General features: G+C 34.7%; 1 protein-coding gene across 11 annotated transcripts in view; it reads right to left on the reverse strand.

Annotated features, from left to right (window-relative positions):
* The window catches only part of plppr5b (phospholipid phosphatase related 5b), an 83405-nt gene that overhangs the window by 55002 nt on the left and 891 nt on the right, over positions 1–27512 (reverse strand). For 7 of the 11 annotated variants that reach the window (XM_048174823.1, XM_048174821.1, XM_048174822.1 and 4 more), the window contains 2 exons: positions 22086–22157; positions 6818–7006 (listed from right to left, as the gene is read on the reverse strand). In XM_048174823.1, the coding sequence (XP_048030780.1) occupies positions 6818–7006; positions 22086–22145 (249 nt within the window). In that variant the 5' untranslated portion in view covers positions 22146–22157. Of the gene's footprint in view, positions 1–6817; positions 7339–18134; positions 18290–18704; positions 18786–22085; positions 22158–27512 lie in introns of those variants that run through there. The other 4 variants (XM_048174818.1, XM_048174826.1, XM_048174817.1 and 1 more) reach the window with 4 other exon arrangements.

Below are 27512 nucleotides of genomic sequence, written 5' to 3' on the forward strand. Positions count from 1 at the left end.
CTCAGAATCAAATGTAAACATCCAAATAAATACTATACTTGCGCGATTAGACATGCTGTATGAACACTTTGTAAAGATCAATTTTGAGGGTTATATTAGCTGTGTGAACTTTGTTTATGCACTGTTTAAGGCAAGCGCGAGCTCCGTGGGCGGGGAGCGTGAGCATTTAAAGGGGCCGCAGCCTAAATCAGCTCATATTTAATGATGCCCCAAAATAGGCAGTTAAAAAAAATTTATTAAAAAAAATCTATGGGGTATTTTAAGCTGAAACTTCACAGACACATTCAAGGGACACCTTAGACTTATATTACATCTTTTTTACATCTTAGACTTATATTACATCTCACAAAACTGTCAAGAAAATATCTGGGTCATAATTCGCCCCACAATCAAAAGAAAAAATAATATTTTCCATAAAGGAAATGATACCTATTTTAGGGCCATTAATACCTAATTCCTTAATAAATCATTACTGTGCACAAAATTAAATATAATATTTAAATCGTAAATTATTTATCACGGTAGTATTTCGCAGTGCAGTATTTGAATTTATTTCATACTGATTTAAAAGAAAAATGTGTCTGAACATGTTTTTTTTTTTTTTTACAGTATTACAATAATGACAATGGTTTTTATTTAACATATGATGAAATTGTCAAAGCAAAAAGGTCATAACAATAAGCTTAATTTTCTTCATTCAAAACATTTCTGTCATGACAACTCTCAAATTATTTGGCATTGTAATAGATATGGCAATGTTAATATGTTTGAGCTTGGCAGAATTAATCTGCTACACTGCTGCTGCTGTTATTGCTGCTGCTGCAGAACAAGTACGGGACTTGCTACTGCCAATACATACAAGACATGCTGCTGTGAGTAAGTAAGACATGCTGCACGTAGACACGTAGCAGATCTATACAGGTGGAGCTGGAGGGTTTCTGAAAGCATGCTACAAACTGCTGCAGCAGGCGCTGACCATCTATTTGAAGGTAGAGCAGCAAGTTCACTGGCTATTGATATTGCAGGAACCAATCAGCTGTGCCCTATAGCGATGATGTGATTGCAGCAGAATGAGTTAAAGACCTATCAGCCTGTGCCGTCTAGAGTTTCATGACATAACTTTGTATTTGTTATGAATCATACATTTCTATGAGACTCATCAAGCTGTTAAAACCTAATTGGAACCTTTATTTCTAAAAATGAATCAGTGAAATATGTGCATGCTTATATTAGCTTGTTAGTTGTAGTTATTAGTCATGTAGTAATAGCTTTCTTGTCCTAAGTGACTTACAGCTCATCTTTATTACAGGGACAGTCCCCCTGGAGCAATCTGGGTTAAGTGATTTGCTCAAGGGCACATGATGGTAGGGGAAGTCTGAATGAGTGTGCATGAGAGTATGTGTTACATTATAAGACATGAATGTGCACTTGCAAATCATGAGCTAAAATGACTGCCACATTGCATCTTAATCTTGCCACGACAACTGGTACAACCTTTCACTATCAAGTGAATCTGCAAAAGTCATCATGAAAACTCATTAAATGTTTGGGTAAACCGATTACAGTCAAACTTTGCCTATTATAATCTATGATAAAGAATGGGCTTTGTTATGGTTTAGCACATTTGGCAGTGATCTTCAAATTCAATTCATTATCAGAAGATTTATCAGTATTAAATAAGATTTTATGTTGTAATCCGTTTTAAATGAAGATGTGATGGGCATACTAGTCTGGCTTATCCAAACGTCTGACTGACTACGGGTGATATCACACAATCTCATCCGAATCTGGCAGGGAATTTATTATGTTGAGGGAATTTTTTAATCATATGCTTGTGTAAGACTTTTCCCCCATAACCCACACCTTAACACATCAATGTCATTTTTGCCAATATCAGCTCAAATTGAGCAATATCTCTGTCTGAAACTCATATCTTTACCGCAAGCCTTTCAGACTACAAATCACAGCGTGATGGTTTCAGTATGTGGAGTTTATAAGCAGTGCACTGTGGAGATAGAGTTCATCTCTCTTTACGACAGCTTTGGCTGAGGTCACAGTGTTTCGACGTAGCGGCCGGATTGTTATTTTTTCTGTCTAGAACATGAGCCAATATCTATCTGTGCCACTCTGCTCAAATAGGTGTTTGGGAAAAAAATATAACAACCTAGCTGCCATGTAGCAACACTTATAACCTGTCAGCACAGTGAATGAAAAATGCATCTATTAGAGTCTCCTGGAAGGAATCACTAAAAATAAGTAGTTTTTAGTTTTGATTTTCTTTCCCTCTTTCTACCCCTCACCTTTTTCTGCATTCAAACTATTAAGCCACACCAATCTATACTCATGTTGCCATACTTTTGATTATTAGCATAAAGTCTAGTCCACATTACAGTTTATTCTAGCAAAAAAAACACACACTTAGACAGAAAGCAGGAAGAACCATCTGACCAACAATAATCCAATTGTTGCCATAGGGGCAATATATATAAAATAAATAAAATAATGTCAGAAACATGATGCATGGCAGCATTGTTAAATTCTCACCACCCCCATTGTCTCTCTACTAGTAATAATAGTAATAAACAACAACAACGTTTTCATCACTCAAGGATATAGTTTACTTTCTATTAAATATCTAAAAAAAAATCTTGAATCTCTTTCAAAGATTCAATGTCTTGAAACTCAGAAAATTTTAACATGAAACATTCTAGCAGTCTGTAAACTTGCACACTCAAATTATTAAAAAAGTACCATCATAAAAGCAGCCAATCAATTTGGAGCATGCCATTTTGATAAAGTTTTTTCATTTTTTGTGTAGGGCTGCAACAAACGATTATTTTGATAATCGATTAATCTGTCGATTATTAGAACGATTAATCGATTAATCATCGATTATTGCACTGATTAATCAGTAAGCTTTGTTTGATTATTCTACTTTAGCAATTAGTTAAAATATTGAGTTATACTGTACTTTAACTAGTAAATAAAACAAGGAAATCACTTCAGCTTTTAAAAGTGTATTTTTAATAATTTTCAAGCCAACTGAATAGACCAATATCCTTCAGGTTAAAAAAAATATAATGTAATTATGTGGGGGTTTTTTGAAAAATGAAACAACAACATACATACACACACATATTATATATTATATACATATACATACACACACACACACACACACACACACACACACACACACACACACACACAAACTATCGAGTTTATGGTCATTGAATGGCTTTCCTGAGGTAAATGTTACATTTTGTGTGATATATTTGTTTGCAAGTTTTATTGACTTCTTTCTGCGGTTAAAACTCTGATTAAGTGATTACAATAGAGATGGATTCATTTCAGTAAGTTCAGTAAGTACTTTTTGATGTTCATTCATGTTTATTTCGCGCTGTAATAGAGAGGAATAGGTTCACATGCCGCTTGAACCGAGGTGTTACAGCGATCTGCCACACAACGTCAAACAGCGTCACCACCACAAGTATTGTTTGAATCCCGTAGTAATATTGACTGAATTTAAAAGCTTAGACTTAGTTTTATCTCAAAAGTAACCTGATCTGTCAGTGCGTTTTCTGTGTCCTCTTTGCTCTGCGATGCATCTTTCACTGTGTGAGAAAATGAACGTGTGGCGTGAGAACAGTGAGTTTGAATGAGAGTTGGTGGCCCTGCATGACAGTATTCTGTAGTTATGCTAAACGTTATGTTTGTTATGTTTATGCTATGTTAATCTCCCACATTTCACGGGTTTGACTTCGTTTGCACTATGCTCTCCAAAGCGCTGACTTCTTTTATTGGATTGGATCCGGGAGGGCTGCATTACAGTATTGCGCTACAGCGCCCCACTGGTTACACCGCGTTATTGCAGGCCCTTCAAATAGGTCGTATGAGACCAAGAGACTATTCGACAACAAAAATATTTGTCGACAATTTTTTATTGTCGACGTTGTCGATAATGTCGACTAATCGTTTCAGCCCTATTTTGGTGTCCAGTATGCATATAGACAATACATGAAGAATTTGTGGGCAGTCTATGGTGTGCCACCCGAGGCTGAGACTAAAGGGTTGTTTACACGACACCATTTTTAACTAATAACGAAACTTTTTATATGTTTTGGCTGTTCATTAAAAGACATGACAACGGTGTTTTAGGGGCCTGAAAAAGCAAACTTTTGAAAACAGGTTTCAAAGTGAAAGTTTTTGAAAACTATAACGTTATAGTTTGTGTAAACTAAAAAAAAAAAAAAAAAAAAAGTGAATTTGTGAAAACTGTGATGTCATGCACATAGCATGTAAAGTTTTTTTTTTTTTTTTTTTTTTACAAAGTGACGTCGCCAACTACTGGCCTGGCAAGCATATTACAGCGTTTTATCCGTTTCAGTGGATCCGTGTGAACTTGGATCGTCTTGACAACGTTCTTGTCAAACGCTTCATTCTTGTCCACTGAATGTGAACAACCATGAGAAAAAAAGTTTAAAAATATATTTGTGCATGACATTCTCTTGTATATTTAGCAGAAACAAAGAAAAAAAAAGAGAAATAGAACAAAATAAAAGTCATTTGAAATTTATCTCAGAGACCAAAGTAATGTGTTACGAAGAGCTGAGATATAACTTAGCAAATAGACCCAAGATATTTATAAAAATACGAAATCCAATAAAATCCTTACTTAATCTTAATTTATTCAACTTCTTAAGGGCTCAGTGGTCAAGGATAGGTGTGTGCTTTGTGTGCTTCGACTAGTCTTAGATATTGTTATTTTAACAAGGAACTATAGTACATCTGACAATAAGGTTAATAAAGACTGTTACCACCTTGTTTTAGTTCTTTTTAATGTTAATGTCAAAAGGAACAAGTGTTTGAGTATTTAGTTAACTTATTTCCACTGACATGTGTATGAACATAGACGTACTGTATGTGGGTTATAGCAAGTATGTATGCATATGGTATGTGAGTATGTGTGATCATGTATAAAGGTGAATGTAGGTGTATATATGGGCGTGTGTAAGAATATAAATGTGCACATATATGTATAATTATGCATTTTTCTTTAAGTATACATGTATATATGTATGTATATATTTAGTATGCATTCTTATGTAAATTTTATTTATTCATTCATTTTATTCATTTCTTTTTCTTTTTCCTCACATTTATATTCATACATTTATTTATCTTTATGTATTCAGTCATTTATTCATTTGCTATGAATACATGTATGTATTATATTCATGAAGAAGTATTGTTTTTGACACTTATAGTAGAACATATTGTAATTGCTATTGGAACCGAATGAAAAAGGTTCACATTTTAAGCACATCATTTTATCTGCTGCCATTCATCTATTAAACACATTAGATGAATACAGAACCACACTATGAGCTGACAGAGAAGCAAAGGTCCAGCGTGGCGGCACTTCAGATTGAGTCACTGCCAGTGATGAAATTATGTGGGCTGGTGAACATTAAATTACAGACAGTGAGAAGTGAGATGTCTGTACTCACAGTTTGCTTTTTTCCTCATGAAAAAACCTGCAGTTTTCAATAAACAAGTGTTTAACATTGACGCAGTTGTGAGTGAACCGACAAGCTAATGATGGCATTCAGTATTGGGGCAGAGCCTGGTGTGATCTAACATCAAAGGCTTTGATATGAGGAGAGAGGGGGTTTTATGATATGCAGGCTTAATTTATGCATGCATAGATAATGAAATCTCATTATGCTTACTTAACAAGATGGAACACATGCAGTAAACATATTTGGATCTGCTGCATGCATGAAAATGAGCATTCTGTGCAATGCTTTAAAAAATATCCTTTAAATCACAAATAAACATACAAAAATCAGAAGAGCTGAAAAGGCAGTTATGACTCACAAAAGTCTCATCTTAAAAACTCATGGTGTGCATTACTTCTGTACCTCAGACAGCATTGCCAGACTGTTGCGCATATTACTGAAGTGTTTTTATTAAACCTCTTATGCATCTCTAGCTTGAATTACTATCATGCAATCACTTACAACACTCCTCAATCAGTATTAATAGAACATTTTGTTTTTATTAAACCTTTCTTGCATACCTCTAAAATCAGTGCAAGCAAAATCACTTATCCAATCAAAATCTAAAACAAATTGCATAGTATTATAAAACTATATATTCCTTCGCACTTAATATCAAACCACTAATCAATCTCTAATACTTACATGCAATCATTTACTAACCAAATAAAAGAGTTTTACATCTCAAGTTTGATCTTCCTTCATAAAATCATTCATTTAATAATCAATAAATGCAAAAAATCAATATCAATAAATATTAAAGAATCAATATCAAGTGATTGCATCAATCCGTAGTCTGATAAGCTTTCATGTATGAACTTAATAACTAAAAATCACTTAAAATGTCTAATCAAAGAAAACCAACATGAAAACCACTTACAAATCATAACCTCAGAGTTATAAAAAAAAAAAAAATCAATATCAAGTGTCATCACCTATACATCAGTTCTTTCAATATCAACACTCATCAAGAAAGTCAATATGAAATCAGATCAATTAATCTAATCTTCCTTTATGTATTCATTAATTTATTAATCAGTAAATGTGAATGCACTTATAAATGATATAAATGATCACTTATCAATCAATAACACTAATCAATCCACCACAGTTGTCATTTAGTAATCTCAAGCCTGATCTGCTTTATGCAATAACTCATTCACTGATTAACTTAAAATCACTTATCAATGATAATATCAAATGATCACTCAATAGCACTTATCAATCAATGACTGTCATTGGCTTGAGTGACTCACCAGCAATGTGGGGACTCCAGTGACCACCGCGTACAGCAGGGCGGGCGGGATGGCGCTCGTGTCCTCGGGTCCGAGGTAGGGTTTCGTGTACGCGGTCTCGTAGCAGAAGAAGCCCTGCACGTGCACGTTGAACGTGTCCGTATACTCGAAGTAATATGCCAGCATGACCGTGCCCGCCATGATCACCAGCTGGAAATAAAGCATGGTCGTCAGAGAGTGGGGCAGGAACATTTACCAACAATCCAGTGGAGAACCTCCAAACATCTGAGCTCCCGTTATAGTTCCCGCATCTCGCCGGGATCCGACGCTCCGAGCGCACGCGAGGTTGGCACGCGAATACGCACTCGCTCGCATGGCACAGCGCTCGAGCCGGAATGAGAGAGCGAGAAAGAGGAGAGTGCGATAAAGTGCCACCGCGCGCTCCTCACTCTAAGCAGCTGATGATGAAGAGACACGTCAGGCGCCGTGCCCGCGCCTCATCATCATCATCATCATCATCGTCGTCGTCGTCCGCTCAAAGAGGCGCTATTCCGTCGGTCACTAAATGTCACCTCTGCTCTTTAACCCTGACGAACAGCAGCAAAACTGTAAAATATAGGCTACTAATACACAGACGTTACAAAGAAAGAAAATCAAGTGTTGATTTAAAGTTCATTAAAAAACTTTGACGAATCATAATAACGCACACATTAGGGGAGAGCAGGGACGAAAGTAGCCTACCATTTTCACAAAAATGTAATTTTAAAAGATAATGTTTTAGACAGCGATATATTTTTGCTGTGGTCAATAACTCACAAATGTGGTCTATCAACACCAGGTGGAATTTTGTACAAATGTAGAACGGCTTCAGTATAATTTCACTTTGAACATAAATTGCACATTGTTACTCACCTGACCCAACAATACAAGCTAGATTTTTTGTGTTGGTTTTGTTTTTATTAAATATACCTGATTATGACCTTGTTAATATGTAACTGCAAACATATTTTGTCCTTTATCTTAGCAAAAAAAAAAAAATTAAATTACCTTTTCATTTTAAATTGAGAATTTCAGTTTCATCAAATGTTTCAAAAGTAACCCGACAGTAAAAACTTGAATTGTTTAGAATATTTTGGGGGGGGCAATGTCAATTTATTTTATAAAACATTTTTTCAAAAGTATGAACAATATGAAAATTAAATTAAATTATCATAATACAAATTGCAAACATAATGTAACAGTAGTCAAGTTTCCAATCCAGCAGTTTTTATGCATAAATTCAAAATAAGCATAAAGCCATCTGAATGGAATCACTGCAAATTCATAGGTGGGTGTGGAAAAGCTGGCTAAAAACTAAATGTGACTATGGTAAATGTAAACAGATTGAGTGAATAAATGGTGACATACAGAAATCAGCAACAGATTTGTCCAGAAATGCCCATCTGGCTGAATCAGACCTCTGTCTGTCTTTCTGACCCTCACTTTTGGCATATTCTGCTAGTATAATACGACATAAACATGTTTTAATAAATGCTGCAACGCAGAGAAAGCCACCACATTAGCAGTGGGACAAAAGAAACTCTAAAAAAGTTAACAGTGTTACTTTTGTCCCGAACAGGAACTCCTGATATTTAATCCCGATTTACTTTCATACTGAAAAACTCTGACAAAACAAACTTCAGGATGTGTTACAGCACTAAATAACCTGTAGATTGATCATTATTGTAATCTCATGAAATGAGAAACACAACTTGTAAGTAGAAAAAAAAAGTACCACTTCAGCAATTTATTTACCATACTCGAAAACTGCTTTCCAGACCTAACCGCGGGAACAATGACAAAATCACAAGATATTTGCATATAATCGCTTTGTTAATTTCGTCACGCGTTACTTTCGTCCCGTTTCTTCCCTAACACAAAACGCGAATGTCCATTTAAAGAAAGTCATACTTTTTAAATTTTAGACCCAGTAAATCTACCAAAAATACAACAATTGGTTGCAAATGTGTTCTCTCTGTTAGACTGTTTTATTGAATAACAGCATAAAGAATAATATAAAACCAAAGCCCACACTCATCAGCTGCAGAACTATTTAATTAAAATGTCTGAGTTTATCTCAAAAGCTTACACTTTCAGCTTTTTCAGTTATTACATTTCTTTTATAATATATACCTTTTAAATTAAAACAGCTGTGGTAAAGTATTGTGGGGATTATTTTTTCCCTTTGCCAAAAAGATTAATAAAACTCTAGTGAGACATTGTGAGGAATCATCTGCCCTGCTGGAAACGCCTCAGATTTTCACATTAACCTTGCAGAGAATCAATTACAGTGTTAGCATATATTTGACAGTGTGATGTGGTAGAGCTGTGCATCTGTTGAAAACTCTAGGAAAACTAATCATGATAATTGGGCAGCTGTTATTTACATTACTGTGACAGTTAGGATGGGTTTCCACTGAGAAGAAACATGTCAGCTGGGCTAATAAAGGTGTGATTGGGAGAGATCAACATATTTTAGGTTAAAAAGGGGGGTTTGCAGTGATTCCATAGAAGAATCATTTTTGGTTCACTAAAAAAACCTTTCACTGAACAGTTCTTAAAAGAACCTTTTTTTCTTTTTTCTTAGTGTGAAGAACATTTTAATAATCTAAAGAACCCTTTTCTACTATAAATAATCTTTTGTGTAATAGAAAGGTTCTATGGATTTTAAAGGTTCTTCATGGAACTGCTAATAAAGAAGAAAGTGTAATCTAAAGATATTGTTCTTTACCATGTTTTATCATATATTATAAATTTACTCTTTTCTTTAGCACTTGAGATCAGGAATATGATTGATGATCTTGGAGATCTTGTTACTAACTATGAGCATGTTCTGTATATGATGCATCACTGAAAATGAAAAGCTTATTCTTGATTTTTTTTTTTTTTTTTACAGTTCAGAAACACTCCAAGGAACCAACTGACCTAGATTGAGTTTCCAAACCCACAGACCAATAAATCAGAAGCCTAATAAAGACATGTTACAATGCATCTGGCATATAAGGAAGATAATATTATATCTAACAAAATACACATTAAATAAAGTAATATTCATAAAGCCCTTAAAAGCAGACACTTTGCACATTTTATCATTGCATCTATAAACATCACCTACAATATTAAAAGATTAACGACGGAAAGCAACGTCAAAGCAGCTTGTGAACTTTATTTTTTAAGCTTCATGAGAAATTCATGGCCTGTCTTCAACATATTTGAGAAGATCTGAAGGAATTTTTTTTTTTTTTCCCCAAAATATGTGTGTCAGGCTGAGAAACATATTGAAATAAAAGGCACTATAAGAGAGGAGCAATACAATACAACATCTATGCAATACATGCAAGTGTATGACTTTCATTTCCACTGAATACAAGTAAGGGGTCTGTAAATTCCGTTATTATTTCACTACTAATCTTAAAATACTGTACTGTTGTATGTTTTGGTAATGGTAGGCTATTTTTGATGTATGAAGCCATAGTTTATTCAAAAACAATAATTCATTTAAGTTGTTCACCCTCAAGTTGTTCCAAAACTTACTGTGGAACACACAAAAAGGAGTTTAACAATGTTTATGCATGCTGCTAATTACAATGATAGTGAATGGTGACCAAGTGTCAATATGATTCAATAGAGCGCAACAGTTGGGTTACAGAAGTTAAAAACTTCTCTCATTTCCTCCATAAGGAAATTGATTTTGAACAATAACTTAAAAACCTTTAAAAGGTGCCCTTTTTCACAAGATGTAATATAAGGTGTCCCCTGAATGTGTCTGTGATGTTTCAGCTCAAAATACCCCATAGATTTTTTGTTTTGGGGCATCATTATAAATGCACCAATTCAGGATGCTTCCCCTTTAAATGCTTGTGCTCCCCGCCCCCGAGCTCGCGACTCTATAATACATACATTGCATAAAGTTCACACAGCTAATATAACCCTCAAAATGGATCTTTACAAAGTGTTCGTCATGCATGCTGCTTGCATGCATTTATTTGGATGTTTACATTTGATTCTGAATGAGTTTGATAGTGCTCTGTGGCTAAAGCTAACATTACATACTGTTGGAAAGATTTATAAAGAATGAAGTTGTGTTTATGCATTATACAGACTGCAAGTGTTTAAAAATGAAAATAGCGACGGCTCTTGTCTCCGTGAATACAGTAATAAACGATGGTAACTTTAACCACATTTAACAGTACATTAGCAACATGCTAACGAAACATTTAGAAAGATAATTTACAAATATCACTAAAAATATCATGTTATCATGGATCATGTCAGTTATTATTGCTCCATCTGCCATTTTTCGCTGTTGTTCTTGCTTGCTTACCTAGTCTGATGATTCAGCTGTGCACAGATCCAGACGTTAATACTGGCTGCCCTTGTCTAATACTTGGGCTGGCATATGCAAATATTGGGGGCGTACATATTAATGATCCCGACTGTTACATAACAGTCGGTGTTATGTTGAGATTTGCCTGTTCTTCGGAGGTCTTTTAAACAAATGAGATTTACATAAGGAGAAAACAATGGTGTTTGAGACTCACTGTATGTCATTTCCATGTACTGAACTCTTGTTATTCAACTATGCCAAGATAAATTCAATTTTCGATTCTATGGCACCTTTAAAGACAGACCTACTGTGAGCTACGAGGTTAATAATCAATGGTATTTGTTTCTTCTGAAGCCATCAGCCTGCATTATTTCACCTTATTTTTTTAACAGTGGAATTCCTGGTGAAAAACTACATTACCCATGATGCTGTACAGAAAATTACACCAATCAGAGAGTCAAAAAAGCAACACGCTCCAAAATAGCTCTTTAGCTCCGCCCACTCCCATGAAACACTGCGAATGGCGTAATCAAGTCGATCTCCCTATGCTCTCAAAATACTGAAATGTTATATTTCTCCATTCTTTTAATTTGATTATGCTGTCGCAATGCTTCATGGGATTGTAGTTCTTTCCCCTTAATAAAACTGTTATGTACACAGTCTTGTACCTTTGTCTTTTTGTCTGATTTTCAAATGTTTTTTTTTTTTTGTTGCTTCAAATCAAATTTTGTAGTGTTGTGATTCACCTCATAGCTGATTGGCTTGGTTCATGGCTTATAACTCTTTAACGAAGATTATTTTAAAATCCCTATAGGTAAAAATAAATAAATAAATAAATACTTCCGGAACAAGGTCTCTGAAAAAGGGGGCGGGCACTGTTGCACTATGATTTATGCACTATAATTTAAGTCTTATGAAGTCTTTCAGTAAGGAAAATTATGAAATTTAAGTCTCACAATTTTCTCCGCTGCCGCAGGCCACCTTTCATTTTCATTATATGGAAAAGAGCAGCATCCTGGTGGTCTACAAAAGAAAGTAAGTCATGTGGGTGAGAAAATGATGAGAGAATTTTCATTTTTGGCTGAATCCCTTTAGAAAACTTCAGAAATCTGTGCTGGTGGGCTGCAGTGTCATCTTCAATATGAGACTGGCTTTAGATTTTAAAGCTCATATACTATTGGATTCTTCTAGAAAGGGCTTCTGGTAAACAGCCAGCAAGAGCAGTTAATTAGTGTTTGAGGGCCACCATACTTCAACAAAAATAAATGGTTCAGCTACAAACACTGAAAGTTAGATTAACGTCAGTTAGAATATAGTCTCCCTGAAACATCAAATGTCTAAAATGGTCCCTGTTAGGGACAAAACACAATGACAACTCCACACAGGTGGTCAGTTAGTTGCAGATCTCTGAACATCAAGCTGAGAAGATTGTTTCCTATTGAATAATAAAAGGATCATTATAAAGTAGAGCAAACACATCAATACACCTCAGTCACTATTATTTTAATTAATAATACGTTAAGGTATGTATTTATTTATAAAATATAAACATAACATTTATTTAATGTAATTGTAAAAGTAATAAAATTGGCAAAAACAACCATATATTTGCATTGAGTGACCTAAAACATATCTAGGGACCAAAAAAAAACAAAGAAATGATGGGTATGGTGTCTTACTCCACCTATAGCAACCATATAGCAATACTCTAGAAACCACCCTACTTTTGGACGTAATCATTTGCATTTAAGAATTGACCCAAGCCGTATATAGCAAATATCAAAGAAATGATGGGGTATGGCTGTTAATCCACCTAACAACCACCAGAACACCTCAGCAATCACCTAGAAACCACATGGCAACACCCTGGCAACCACTCAGAACACCCTAGTTCTGGACATGGTCATATTTTCTTTAGTAAATTGAAAAAAAAAAAAAAAAAAAAAAAAACACATATTTCCAGGGACAAGAATACCAAAGAGACAAAAGGGATAGGCTACCTAGCAACCTCCTACTGTAGAACACATTAGCAACCAGCCACAACACCCTAGCAATCGCATAGCAACACCCTGGCAACCACCCACAACACCCTAGTTCTGGACATGGTCATATTTATTTCCGTAAATTGAAATAAAAAAATTAAAAAAAGACCCAAGCAATTTACAGGGTCCAGAATACCAAAGAGGCAAAAGCGATAGGCTACCCAGCAACCACCAAGAACACCTTAGCAACTACCCACAACACCCTAGCAATCACATAGCAACGCCCTGGCAACTAGAAATCACATAGCAACGCTATGGGCAACCACCCACAACATCCTAGTTTTTGGACATGCTCATATTTTCTTTAGCATGTAAATATAAAACTTTTTTTTAAGAGTCTAGGCTGAAAAACAAATAAGTCTTCTGCCATCTTTCATGTCCTGTGGTACGAGTCTTCTGTTCATAACAGTGCGGCATAAGTGGAGATATGAGAAGGTCTGGTCTCTTTTGAGCCTCCAGAAGGACATAACTAAGCTCAGTATCAAAACAATCTACTATAGTAGTCTATAGAATGATTTAGGTGAGTATAAAGAATAAAAACTCTTTCTCTGCCTCTAATAGTTTGCCGTTGCTTGGTTAGCGGCTGTTCTATCACTTATTCATACAGCTCATGATTCTTTTAAATGAATCCATGGCTTTAAGACAGATGCTTCACGGAGCACTTTAATCATCTACTTTTTCCATATAAAGGCATGGGTGTAATGAAGCATTAAACTCAATATTAATGCAGATCACTCAGGAAATAAGGAAGAGAGGACACAGAGGCAGGGCTTTTCTACTGTACACCTCTCTCTCTCTCTGCCAGCAGTCTTCCTCTAAGCATTAACTTGCTTTTTTGAATGTCACAGAGAATAACACTGCCACTTAAAAAAAGTCTCATTACCTCAGAGGAAGAACATCCTGGGAGAAATTTGCCTCCTATTTTGTTAAGTAAGGAGGTTTTATGAGGCCACCACCCTTTTGAATTTGACACGGAAATATTTTATAGAGAGGAAATTTAATGTAGCCTTTGAATTAATAGGACATTTGTTATGTTAACAGGTTATGTACCGCATATTTTATGTGTGTTAAAGTCACCATGCAATCCGAATCGACAGTTCTTTTCGCTTTATGGAATATTGCAGGATTTATTAAAAAAAGTTTATCTCTGCACATCATTTTTTTCTTCTTTTCTCTGATGATGTGTTTACTGGCACAAGGGCGGGGCAACCTGTCAATCACATGAGATCAACCAATAGCAAACCACAACAATCCAACCATCCAATCAATTCTTGATGGACAAAAGCAAGTTCAGTCCAACATTTTTTCTTGTTCGAGAAGCTGTTTCACTCAGATATATGTCAAAACAGAGAAAACACTATCGCAACTTCCATTTCATGCTGACTTTAATATCTCCAGGGAATCTGCTAATATGACAGCATATGTACAACTCCTCCACAAACTTTTTACGAAATCAGACTTTTGGCTTTTAAAGAAATGCACATCAAACATTATGTTCAGATAATTTCTCATCTGCCATGTTTGTTAATTTTGAACAAAATCTAAGCAAACAAGTAATTAGGTTGTGTGGTGAAGTTTGGCAGAATGTGATCAGTGCTTCTAACTCCAAACATTTATTTAATCTTTGGTTCAGAGATTCATAAGTCTGTCCTGAGAAGACTAATATGGCACATTAGCATGTTTTTATCTTCCATCTAGTCTTTAATTAATTAAATCATTTCAAGAATCTCAAAATTTGACAGAAGTGTCACTGTTAGACAATTACATAAGGGATAAAGTGCAGCCAGCCACTTATTATCGCAAATTAAACCCAGACACTTGATCAGGACACAGTGGGATCTTGATTCAAGTGTTTATTTTGAGATATTGACTAGCTGACTGTACATCACGCAGATTAAAACTTCTAACTTAAATATTAGTAGCATCAAAGTTTGAAGTATAATGTATGTTTGCTCTAAACCTATAATGTACAAATAAGATATCCAGTATGACACAATCTCTTGCAAGAGCAATGTTTTGAACACCAGTAGTGTATCATTAGTGTATTGGGGCTCATTCGATCAAGGAGAAATTATAGTCTGTCCACGCTATATAGGCATTATTGGATGTTGAAAGTGCTCTTTAGTTGACTTTCCTTGCCTTTAAAGGTACTGAAATATGAACGAAATAAAATATGAAAGCCTTCTCTTGCTCAAAGGTGCCACAATACTGCAGAAATGAAGTGCCACCTAGTGGCCACTAGAAAAAGAACAACTTTGCCACCAACTACAACAAAGCTTAGACTTTAAAGCAAATTAATGGACACATTATTTAAGGACAAAAATTATTAAATATTATATCTAAAATAAACATATCAATATTGATATTAATATTAATGATAGTATAATTAATAAAAAACTTTTTTTCAGTAAATTAAAAAAATAATAATATAATATAATATAATATAATATAATATAATTAATATAATATAATAATTAGCAACCTATTAACCTCTCAGAACACCCTAAAAAAAACTATTTTTAAATATAATATTATATATAATTATTTATTAAGAAATTTCTCAAGCCACCTAGCAACCACCCAAAACACCCTAGTTTTGGACATACATTTTCTTTTTTCTTTAGTAAATTAAAAAAATATAATATAATATAATATAATATAATGAATAACTTGTAGCTCAGCTACAGTTTAATACCTTCAACACTGGACTCAACCTCTAAATTCATTTAAATCTATTCCTGCATTGCAAAAACACAATTATGCAGAAAATCTGCATTCTACTTAAAGCAAGTGCCACCCAAAACCGAAATGCTTTCAAGCACGCTTCCTTCTTAGGATCAATATTTCAAACCGGAGCCCTCTGTGATCCTCATCACCGGACAGATCTCAACAAGGCATTTCAGACCACTTGCAAATATTTGCAAACAGCCACGTCGCTGATTGCCGTGGCACAGCAAACAGCCGTTTCATTCCTGCGGCTCTGTGCCAGCCTCAGCCCTTCAGATTAATGAGGACGGGCCCACCGGGAGCGATGACCAAGCATTTCATTACAGGCTAACAACAAAAGCTAATTCAGCACAGTCCCTCATAACTGTGATCCCTTCGGACAGCAGTAAACACTGCCGCTTCGTGGAGGGAATTAAGATTTTTTTGCAGCACTCCACGCATTATATAAAGTTCTCAAGAGGCCAGTGACAAGCTTAGTGAGCGAAATGTGTCTTTGCAAACCTCTGCCATCCCAAACGTAATTAAAAATTGATCAGGGTCTGTTGAGTTTAATATAGATTTGGCTGTAAGAATTCATCTGCAAACAAGCTTAAAACAAGCAGTTAAAATGTTTTCTAATATATATATATATATATATATATATATATATATATATATATATATATATATATATATATATATATATATATATATATATATATATATATATATATATATATATATATATATATATATATATATATATATATATAAAAAAAAAAGCAATAAAGTACGAGGGGCTGTGCTGTATCATGAATAAGTCACAGCTGAAGGTCGTTGTTAGGCACAACATGAAGCGGAGTTATTAGCCTCGAGTACCTTATTGCTTACATAGCCTTCCTTCCGCCGGAAAAAAATAGTCTCTGACCGTGAACAGCAACAGAAGTTACATTATTACACCATTAGATGGCGGCAAAGACTGACTTTATGAGTGTGTCAGTCAGTAGCGAAGACTTTTACATTGAGAAGACTGAATTGTTGTGAACACAGAACATACGCAACTGACAAATGCTTTGACTATCGCTGTCAGTCACGGGAAAACCCCTTAACTGTTAAAAGGACAAGATGATACATCGGACATTTAAACAGATTTTTTTATTATGAACATAGGACTGACCTGAAGGAAAATGCTAAATCTGAATGCAGGTAATAAACTCGCTCAATCGACCTCTTTCTCACAACACTCTTCTACATAATACAGTAAGCTTCAATGAACAATATCAATTAAGAACAGTTTATGTTGCTAAGTGTGGTTGCTCAGGGTTTTGTGTAGTGATACACAGAACCGCTGGGTGAAGCGGTCATATCCGTGTTTTATCGTGAATAAAACACAGCTATTGACCAATCAAAATCAAGGACAGGAACTAACCGTTTTATAAATATATACATAAAATATAAATAACATCACCTAAATATTGACTACTCTACAAAAGTTTGGGGTTTGTAAGATTTTTGAAAGCAGTCTCCAGCTCACCATAGCAGCATTTTTTTAAATCAAAAATACAGTACAAAACAGTAATATTTTGAAATATTATTACACTTTAAAATACTTTTTTTTATGATTTTAATATACATTTAAAAATGTAATTTATTCCTGTGATTCCTGCGATCATTACTCCAGACTTCTTCAGTCACATAATCCTTCAGAAATCACTCTAATATGCAGATTTGCTGCTCAAGAAACATTTCTTATTTTTTACCAATGTTGAAAACAGTTGTGCTGCTTAATATTTTTCTGGATAATGTGACTTTTTTCAGGATTAATGAATATTAAGTTCATAAGAACAGCATTTATTTGAAATAGAAAACTTTTGTAGCATTTTAAATGTCTTTGCTGTCAATTGTGCTCAATTTAATGCATCCTTTCTGAATAAAAGTATTAATCGTATTGTTTTTTTAATGTTGTGTTGCTTTTTTTCGATCTCCCCCTATCCACCAAATTTCTCTCCATCTTCTGGCCACAGTTTAAACTATGCCATTTGCAACAGTTTTTCATAAATATAGAGCAAGAAAGACATTTATACACTAAGAGGAAACCTGTATATCATGAGAAATCTGCTGCTGGTTTGTGTTGGTGTTTCTCTGCATTATGGGTAAAGTGAGGGTTGATTGACAGGCTGTTTCTTTCTTTCATTTTATTTTTACATCAGTGGTGCTCTCTTACATGGATGGACTCTCACTCCACTCCAGAGAAGCTTCAGCAGGCAGCCTCAAACCATCTCCACATTTCCCCAATATTGTTTATGACATGAAGAAAAGAAAGGTTTTAGGAAATTCAGCAGGGCAGATTCTTATACAAGCTGTCAGTTGCAGTGAGATCTGAAAATATAATAAATAATCCAATATCTATAATGCATTCAGGAACTATACAATGTATCCGTTTCCCTGAATAACAATCTTTACAAATATATACAGGGGAATATGTGACTTACATAAATGCATTAAACATAAAGAGCTACTTGAATGCAATAAATCTTTCTAATTTACCTCCATGATGGCTGAATATACAGTATTTTAGGCAACACATCAGTGAATTATAATTTGCACAGTATACTGTGCTAAGAAGAGTTTGTGTGCCTTTAGGTGTGAGGGATGATGCTGTATCTCTGGGTGTTAATGCATTGATGTAGACCTCTGTGGAGGCACCAGGATCTCAGTGAACGTTAGTCTGGCCCACACACACATCAGTACTGCAGTGGAAAGTTAAACACCTCCTACAGTATATAACACCCACCTCTGCAGCTGAGCACTACCGTGTGGGCGACTCTCTTCCTCAGCTCAATCCAGAGACTTACTGATGTACATCTGTGATTTACTGTCAGACAAAATGTGCAAAAATTGTACCATTAGCTTGTCACTCAGGCAGGTATTAGTACCCATTTGTGCCTTAAATTACTAATATGCACCCTTAAAGTACTAAAATGCACCCTTTTTAGGGGTAGTTAAGGTCAAGTCCCTTTCAAAGAAAGTCTATTGATATTGCAAACTGTCACTTATATTATTTTTCAAGCTAGACCAGCCAATGCACATGTGCAGTCCTAAATGACTTTATCAATTAGCTCTTTTATTTAAAAAAAAAAAAAAAAAAAACGGGACTTATTCCACCATACTGTGTGTTGCACTTTCTCCCATTCATAAGTAATATGAGTGCACCTTCTTTGTATATCTAAAGTCTTTGGTTAAGGTAAAAATATGTACACTCAGGGTATTGCCCCAATGACAAGCATTTGTACCCCTAAAGGCACAATTTTTGCATATTTCATGGTGTACAGCATCGCAGAACCTGATTTCACCAAGTGCAACATGTACCTCGATCAACATCTTTGTTGATCCTTGAATAACATTCCAATCAACCAATCAGATTTGAGGGACAAGTTTACAGTTTATGTCAAGTTTAGGCTTACAACCAGGGTTAGGTGCTTCATAACCAGTGTTATTCACCTACCATTTCCCTCTGATTTTAGGGTTAACTTATGGGTAGGGTTAGGTTTAGGGGTAGTGACAGGGACAGGGTTAGGACAAAATTTTTGTACAGGAATGTTGTTCCAAGATCAATAAAATATGCTGACTGAGGAACTCATCTACATAACTTGGCAAAATCAGGACGTGCGTACTGCAACATATGAGTAATTTGCATTTTTATTTGTGCTGCTAATACTGTTTTCAACATTGATAATAATAAGAAATGTTTTTTGAGCAGCAAACCAGCATTTTATAAAGATTTCTGAAGGATCATGTGACACTGAAGACTGAAAAGCTTTGTCATAACAGGAATAAATTATTTATATAGTATGGTTCTTTTCAAATGTATTAAAATATAAAACGGTTCTTTTAAATTGTAATAATATTTGAAAATATTACTATTTTTACTGTATTTTGATCAGATAAATGCAGCCATATTAGTGAGATTCAAAAACAAAAAAAAAAAAAAAAAAAAAAAAACTTGCTGACCCCAATTTTTTGAACTGTAGTGCTGTTCTTTGTGAAGAGTGAATTAGGTGATTCACAAGATTTAATGTGGTTTGATAGTACTGAAGCGCACACAAAAGCATTTGAACAAGCTTTCAAAATAATGGCCACTCTCACCGCTGCCGACACTGACTGCCCAGTGTTTAGGGTGCATCTTTGTTATAAGTGCCTTTAATTGCTGTGTAGTTGCATTAAACACACAGTGCTGAACCCCCCGCGGTTAAAGGTTTGAAATATTGCATAAATTATATTTGACTGAAATGCTTGTATTGAGATTTTATTTTCTACCAACTATATAACTAGATGTTAAGTTTGGTGAAGTAGGGCCACTGGTACTGAGCCTTATGATTACTATAATATGGTTTATTTGTAGTGACTGTAAAATATGTATTTTGAGTATGGAAATGGCATATTTTGGGAGAAGGCCTTTGGGTTAGTTTTGTTACACAGACCCATCAACCCTGAAGAGGAGGTTCAATTCACACCTTTAGCTGGTCACTGATGCTCTCATTTCAGATGAAGCCAATTATGATATTATTATAGAGCTTCACTGTGAAAGATCTTGTCTACTGTGACATTTTCCCCTCTGTTTTTATTTATTTTTAAATTGAAGCCAAATCCCAGCTAACAAAAATATGGTCTAAGAACATTTTGCTAATGTTCATTAAGTCTAAGGTGTCCCCTGAATGTCTGTGAAGTTTCAGCTCAAAATACCCCATAGATTTTTTTAATTAATTTTTTTTGCCTATTTTGGGGCATCATTAACTATGCACCGATTCAGGCTGCTGCCCCTTTAAATCTCTCGCTCCCTGCCCTCCCGAGCTCTCGACTATAAGTGCAGTTATACATCGCATAAACAAAGTTCACACAGCTAATATAACCCTCAAATGGATCTTTACAAGATGTTCGTCATTCATGCTGCATGCATGCATCGATTCCTGTGAGTATAGTATTTATTTGGATGTTTACATTTGATTCTGAATCAGTTTAAGGCTATATGCTCTGTGGCTAACGGGCTAATGCTACACTGTTGGAGGGATTTACAAAGAATGAAGTTGTGTTTATGCATTATACAGACTGCAAATGTTTAAAAATGAAAATAGCGACGGCTCTTGTCTCTGTGAATATAGTAATAAACGATGGTAACTTTAACCATATTTAACAGTACATTAGCAACATGCTAACAAAACATTTAGAAAGACAATTTACAAATATCACTAAAAATATCATGATATCATGGATCATGTCAGTTATTATTGCTCCATCTGCCATTTTTCGCTATTGTCCTTGCTTGCTTACCTAGTCTGATGATTCAGCTCTGCACAGATCCAGACGTTAATACTGGCTGCCCTTGTCTAATGCCTTGAACATGGGCTGGCATATGCAAATATTGGGGGTGTACACATTAATGTTACGTAACAGTCGGTGTTATGTTCTTCGCCTGTTCTTCGGAGGTCTTTTAAACAAATGAGATTTATATAAGAAGGAGGAAACAATGGAGTTTGAGACTCACTGTATGTCATTTCCATGTACTGAACTCTTGTTATTCAACTATGCCGAGGTAAATTCAATTTTTAATTCTAGGGCACCTTTAATATTTTCTGAATGTTCAAAACATCTAGTTTTATAAATGTTTTAAGAACTTTTTTTCTTGGTTATACGAACGTTAAGGAAACATTCCATTTTAGAATTTTGCAAACATTATGGGAAAGTTACTTTTGAATGTTCTCTAAACATTCTAAAACAAATAGTAGCATTTAAAAAAAAAAATGTTAGATGAACATCCAACTAAACTTTGCATGAACAATGTATAAGTAATGTTTTTGTGCTAACATATTGAGAATATATTAAAGACCAGATAATTAAATGAACGTTACTGGAAGAATGCTTGTTTATAACTTTGAGAGAACCTTGCCAGAACGTTAGCCAATGTACTGAGAACGTTCCCTGTTAGCTTCCCCTCAAAAAGAGTCACTAACAAAATATGTTTCATTAACTGAAATGTCTCTGAAGAATTCACATGTAAGAGGAGTTCACACTGGGCCAGCTGTCACTCTTCACATATTTATGGAGTGTGTAAGCTTCAAGGTCACAAAGTTACTTTGTCATTTTTATGCAAGTTGTGTATATGAAATGTGTTTCTTACCTCAACTGTGAGATATTTGTAGAATTCCTTGCGGCTTCTTAAATCAGTCATTTTTTCCATTAACTTTGATGCCTAAACAAAAGATAAGCAAGTTTAATGGGGGAAAATATAAGTGGCAGAAACCACTGGGTGGCACTAGTGATCCTCTTTTGATGGTTGCACCTGCTGTGTTCAGAAGGGTGCATTCTTAAAGTTTCAGAAGTGTTTTCTCAAAGTACACTTCACAGCAAGATTCATTTTTCCAACATCTTTAACAAATTTGAGAAAACCCATAAGAGTTCACAAACTTAAATCAGACTTTATATTTTCTGAAAGTTTATAAGAGCACTTTTTATTTTGCAGGTTGTATCCACCAAGGTCACCATTTCAAGAGATTAATGTTTAAAAAGCATCCTTGAGCTAGTGAAAAGTGCTATATACAATAATTTAAATAAAAGAACCAATCAAGTGACATATGCAGACAGAATTTGTTGGCATTACATGCTTTCACATACTATCACAAAAGCATTTTGAAAGATTTCTGAATTGAATATGTTGTCTTTATATATTTAATTTGTTAAATATCTTCTTTGAAATCAAATAATGGGATTTTCAAATTAAAGCTTGCAGTTCATGTCAAGTTCATGTTACATTCGGTCCAGAGTGAGCATTCAGTCAGTCTCATTTATCTTGTTTAATCATGATTTCTTTAATGCAGAAATTTGATTTATTAAATCCAATAATAAATTACAGACTGCAGTCTATATACAACTATATTTGATAATCATTTGGTAACAATTATTATACCAATGACCTGAAGGGCAGAGTACACGACGAGCTAAAACATTAAGACCTCCTGCCTAATATGCTGTTGGTCCTCTGCGTGCTTCCAAAACAGTGCCGACCCACTGAGGCATGGACTCTACTAGACCCCAGAAGCTGTTCTGTGGTTTCTAGCACCAAGACGTCTGCAGCAGATCCTTCAAGTCCTTTAGGTTGCAAGGTGGAGCCACTGTGGATTGTACTTGTTGGTCCAGCACATCCCACAGATGTTCAATTGGATTGAGATCTGGGGAGTTTGGAGGCCAGGGCAACACCTTGAACTTTTCATGTTTCTCAAACCATTCCAGAACAACGTGTGCAGTGTGGCAGTGTGCATTATCTTGCTGAAAGAGGCCACTTCCACCAGGAAACACCATTGTTATGAAGGGGTGTACCTGGTCTGCAACAATGTTTAGGTAGGTAGCATGTGTCAAATTTACTTCCATATGAATGGACAGACATAGGGTTTTCCGAGCAGAACAATGCCTAGGGCAACACACTTCATCCACCGGCTTGACATCACCTCACAGTGCATCCTGATGCCATCACTTCCCCAGGTAAACAGCGCACACGTACATGGCCATCCACATTAGATTAAAGAAAACCTGATTCATTGGAGCAGGTGACCTTCTTCCTCTGCTTCAAGGTGCAGTTCTGACGATCGCATGCCCATTGTAGGCGGTGGACAGGGTTCATCATATGCACTCTGATTAGTCTGCATCAACCGTTTTAGAGATCTTACCGTATGCTACCTAATTTAATTAATTACCAATGTGATTATATGGAAGGCGGCTGTAAGGCATATTTGGACAAATGAGATAAAAATAAAAATGTCTGAATCTCTTTGCATTAGGCAATATAACAATATATCAAACCAAGTTACATTTATTTTAAAGAAATATTGCACAAGCACAGTTTTCAAGCAAACACTTCACAAACATAAGGTTTGCTAAAAATTATAAAACATCACTGCTCTTTAAAATTAAAACACAAATATTTGGTCACGTCTTGGCTGTGAAACATTAGTGGAAAATGAGCATAATTAATCAACTTGATATTCAACAATGTTTTTGATCTGCCTGCATTGACACCATTCTATGCGAATTATACTGAGCTGGGTGATGACATCACTGTTTTCGCCAAAGCTGCTGTATAGATAAATGAACTGAATTAATAACTAATGATTTTTACAATGGAATGAATCAATACTTAACTTACTTAAGCTGGACAATGACACCATTGTCTTCTAGAGCTGCTGTGCAGCCAAAATTATTTTCCTGTTATCACTGTAAAGCTGCTTTGTATGGAAGCCCATTATTAAATAAAAAAATAAAAACAGTAATTGCGAGTTTATATCTAAGAATTGTGACTTTATATCATCCAATTGCGAGTTTGTCTCGCAATTCTGACTTTATAATTCGCAATTGTGAGAAAAAAGTCAGAATTGCAAGAAAAAAAGTCAGAATTGTGACTTTATATCATGCAGTTGCGAGTTTATATCTCACAATTCTGACTTTATATCACGCAACTGCAAGTTTATATCTCAGAATTGTGACTTTATATCATCCAAATGCGAGTTTGTCTCGCAATTCTGACTTTATAACTCGCAATTGTAAGAAAAAAGTCAGAATTGCAAGAAAAAAGTCAGAATTGTGACTTTATATCATGCAATTGCGAGTTTATATCTAAGAATTGTGACTTTATATCATCCAATTGCGAGTTTGTCTCGCAATTCTGACTTTATAACTCGCAATTGTTAGAAAAAAGTCAGAATTGCAAGAAAAAAAGTCAGACTTGAGACTTTATATCACGCAACTGCAAGTTTATATCTCAGAATTGTGACTTTATATCATCCAAATGCGAGTTTTTCTCGCAATTCTGACTTTATAACTCGCAATTGTAAGAAAAAAGTCAGAATTGCAAGAAAAAAGTCAGAATTGTGACTTTATATCATGCAATTGCGAGTTTATATCTAAGAATTCTGACTTTATATCACGCAACTGCAAGTTTATATCTCAGAATTGTGACTTTATATCATCCAAATGCGAGTTTGTCTCGCAATTCTGACTTTATAACTCGCAATTGTAAGAAAAAAGTCAGAATTGCAAGAAAAAAGTCAGAATTGTGACTTTATATCATGCAATTGCGAGTTTATATCTAAGAATTGTGACTTTATATCATCCAATTGCGAGTTTGTCTCGCAATTCTGACTTTATAACTCGCAATTGTTAGAAAAAAGTCAGAATTGCAAGAAAAAAAGTCAGACTTGAGACTTTATATCACGCAACTGCAAGTTTATATCTCAGAATTGTGACTTTATATCATCCAAATGCGAGTTTTTCTCGCAATTCTGACTTTATAACTCGCAATTGTAAGAAAAAAGTCAGAATTGCAAGAAAAAAGTCAGAATTGTGACTTTATATCATGCAATTGCGAGTTTATATCTAAGAATTCTGACTTTATATCACGCAACTGCAAGTTTATATCTCAGAATTGTGACTTTATATCATCCAAATGCGAGTTTGTCTCGCAATTCTGACTTTATAACTCGCAATTGTAAGAAAAAAGTCAGAATTGCAAGAAAAAAGTCAGAATTGTGACTTTATATCATCCAAATGCGAGTTTGTCTCGCAATTCTGACTTTATAACTCGCAATTGTTAGAAAAAAGTCAGAATTGCAAGAAAAAAAGTCAGAATTGTGACTTTATATCATGCAATTGCGAGTTTATATCTAAGAATTGTGACTTTATATCATCCAATTGCGAGTTTGTCTCGCAATTCTGACTTTATAACTCGCAATTGTTAGAAAAAAGTCAGCTGGACAATGACACCAGCTTACAAGAAAAAAGTCAGAATTGTGACTTTATATCATGCAATTGCGAGTTTATATCTAAGAATTGTGACTTTATATCATCCAATTGCGAGTTTGTCTCGCAATTCTGACTTTATAACTCGCAATTGTTAGAAAAAAGTCAGAATTGCAAGAAAAAAGTCAGAATTGTGACTTTATATCATGCAATTGCGAGTTTATATCTAAGAATTCTGACTTTATATCACGCAACTGCAAGTTTATATCTCAGAATTGTGACTTTATATCATGCAATTGCGAGTTTATATCTAAGAATTGTGACTTTATATCATCCAATTGCGAGTTTGTCTCGCAATTCTGACTTTATAACTCGCAATTGTTAGAAAAAAGTCAGAATTGCAAGAAAAAAGTCAGAATTGTGACTTTATATCATGCAATTGCGAGTTTATATCTAAGAATTCTGACTTTATATCACGCAACTGCAAGTTTATATCTCAGAATTGTGACTTTATATCATGCAATTGCGAGTTTATATCTAAGAATTGTGACTTTATATCATCCAATTGCGAGTTTGTCTCGCAATTCTGACTTTATAACTCGCAATTGTTAGAAAAAAGTCAGAATTGCAAGAAAAAAAGTCAGACTTGAGACTTTATATCACGCAACTGCAAGTTTATATCTCAGAATTGTGACTTTATATCATCCAAATGCGAGTTTTTCTCGCAATTCTGACTTTATAACTCGCAATTGTAAGAAAAAAGTCAGAATTGCAAGAAAAAAGTCAGAATTGTGACTTTATATCATGCAATTGCGAGTTTATATCTAAGAATTGTGACTTTATATCATCCAATTGCGAGTTTGTCTCGCAATTCTGACTTTATAACTCGCAATTGTTAGAAAAAAAGTCAGAATTGCAAGAAAAAAAGTCAGACTTGAGACTTTATATCATGCAATTGCGAGTTTGTCTCGCAATTCTGACTTTATAACTTGCAATTGTGAGAAAAAAAGTCAGAATTGCAAGAAAAAAGTCAGAATTGTGACTTTATATCATGCAATTGTGAGTTTATATCTCACAATTCTGACTTTGTCACGCACCTGCAAGTTTATATCTCAGAATTGTGACTATAACTCGTAATTGTGAGAAAAAGTCTGAATTGTGATATATAAACTCGCAATTGAGAGATAAAAAGTCAGAATTCTGAGATAAAAAGTTGCAATTACTGTTTTTATTTTTTATCTAGTGGCAGAAACGGGCTTCCATAGGGGCTTTGACAAAATCTGCAATGTAAAAAGTGCTATATAAATAAAAGTGACTAATGTGACAAACTAAACCTGTTGTATCTCTGCTAGGGCTCCTGTGTGAACTTAAGAAGGACTAAAAATCACCTTCACACCAACTAATTAATGTATAGGGAATGTGAAGTTAGTTCTAATAAAAGGTTTTGCATTATTTGTTTGCAAAATGTATATTTTGTTACCTAATGCAATGGAATTCAGGCACTTTAAAGTGTGGCCTAAGTGTCTTAATAGTTTTTGAGGCTCATGTATGTATTGAAGGTTGGCTTCATCCTCTGATTGTTCACATGGGATATTGTAGATTCAGTTGTGCATAGTATGCACTATTAATAGTGTTATATCAGTATAAACAATTAAAACTGATTACACAGCACAAAAGACAAAGATAAACACTTAACTTTAAGGCAAAATAGCAAAGGAAAATCAATATTCTGTGTGCTTCCATTGAGAAATCAACTTTTATAACTTCAATATTAGTCTTGTTAACACACATTTGACGAAATATTAAAATAAAATAAGAA

This window comes from Megalobrama amblycephala, linkage group LG22, assembly GCF_018812025.1.
Source record: "Megalobrama amblycephala isolate DHTTF-2021 linkage group LG22, ASM1881202v1, whole genome shotgun sequence".
Taxonomy (NCBI): domain Eukaryota; kingdom Metazoa; phylum Chordata; class Actinopteri; order Cypriniformes; family Xenocyprididae; genus Megalobrama; species Megalobrama amblycephala.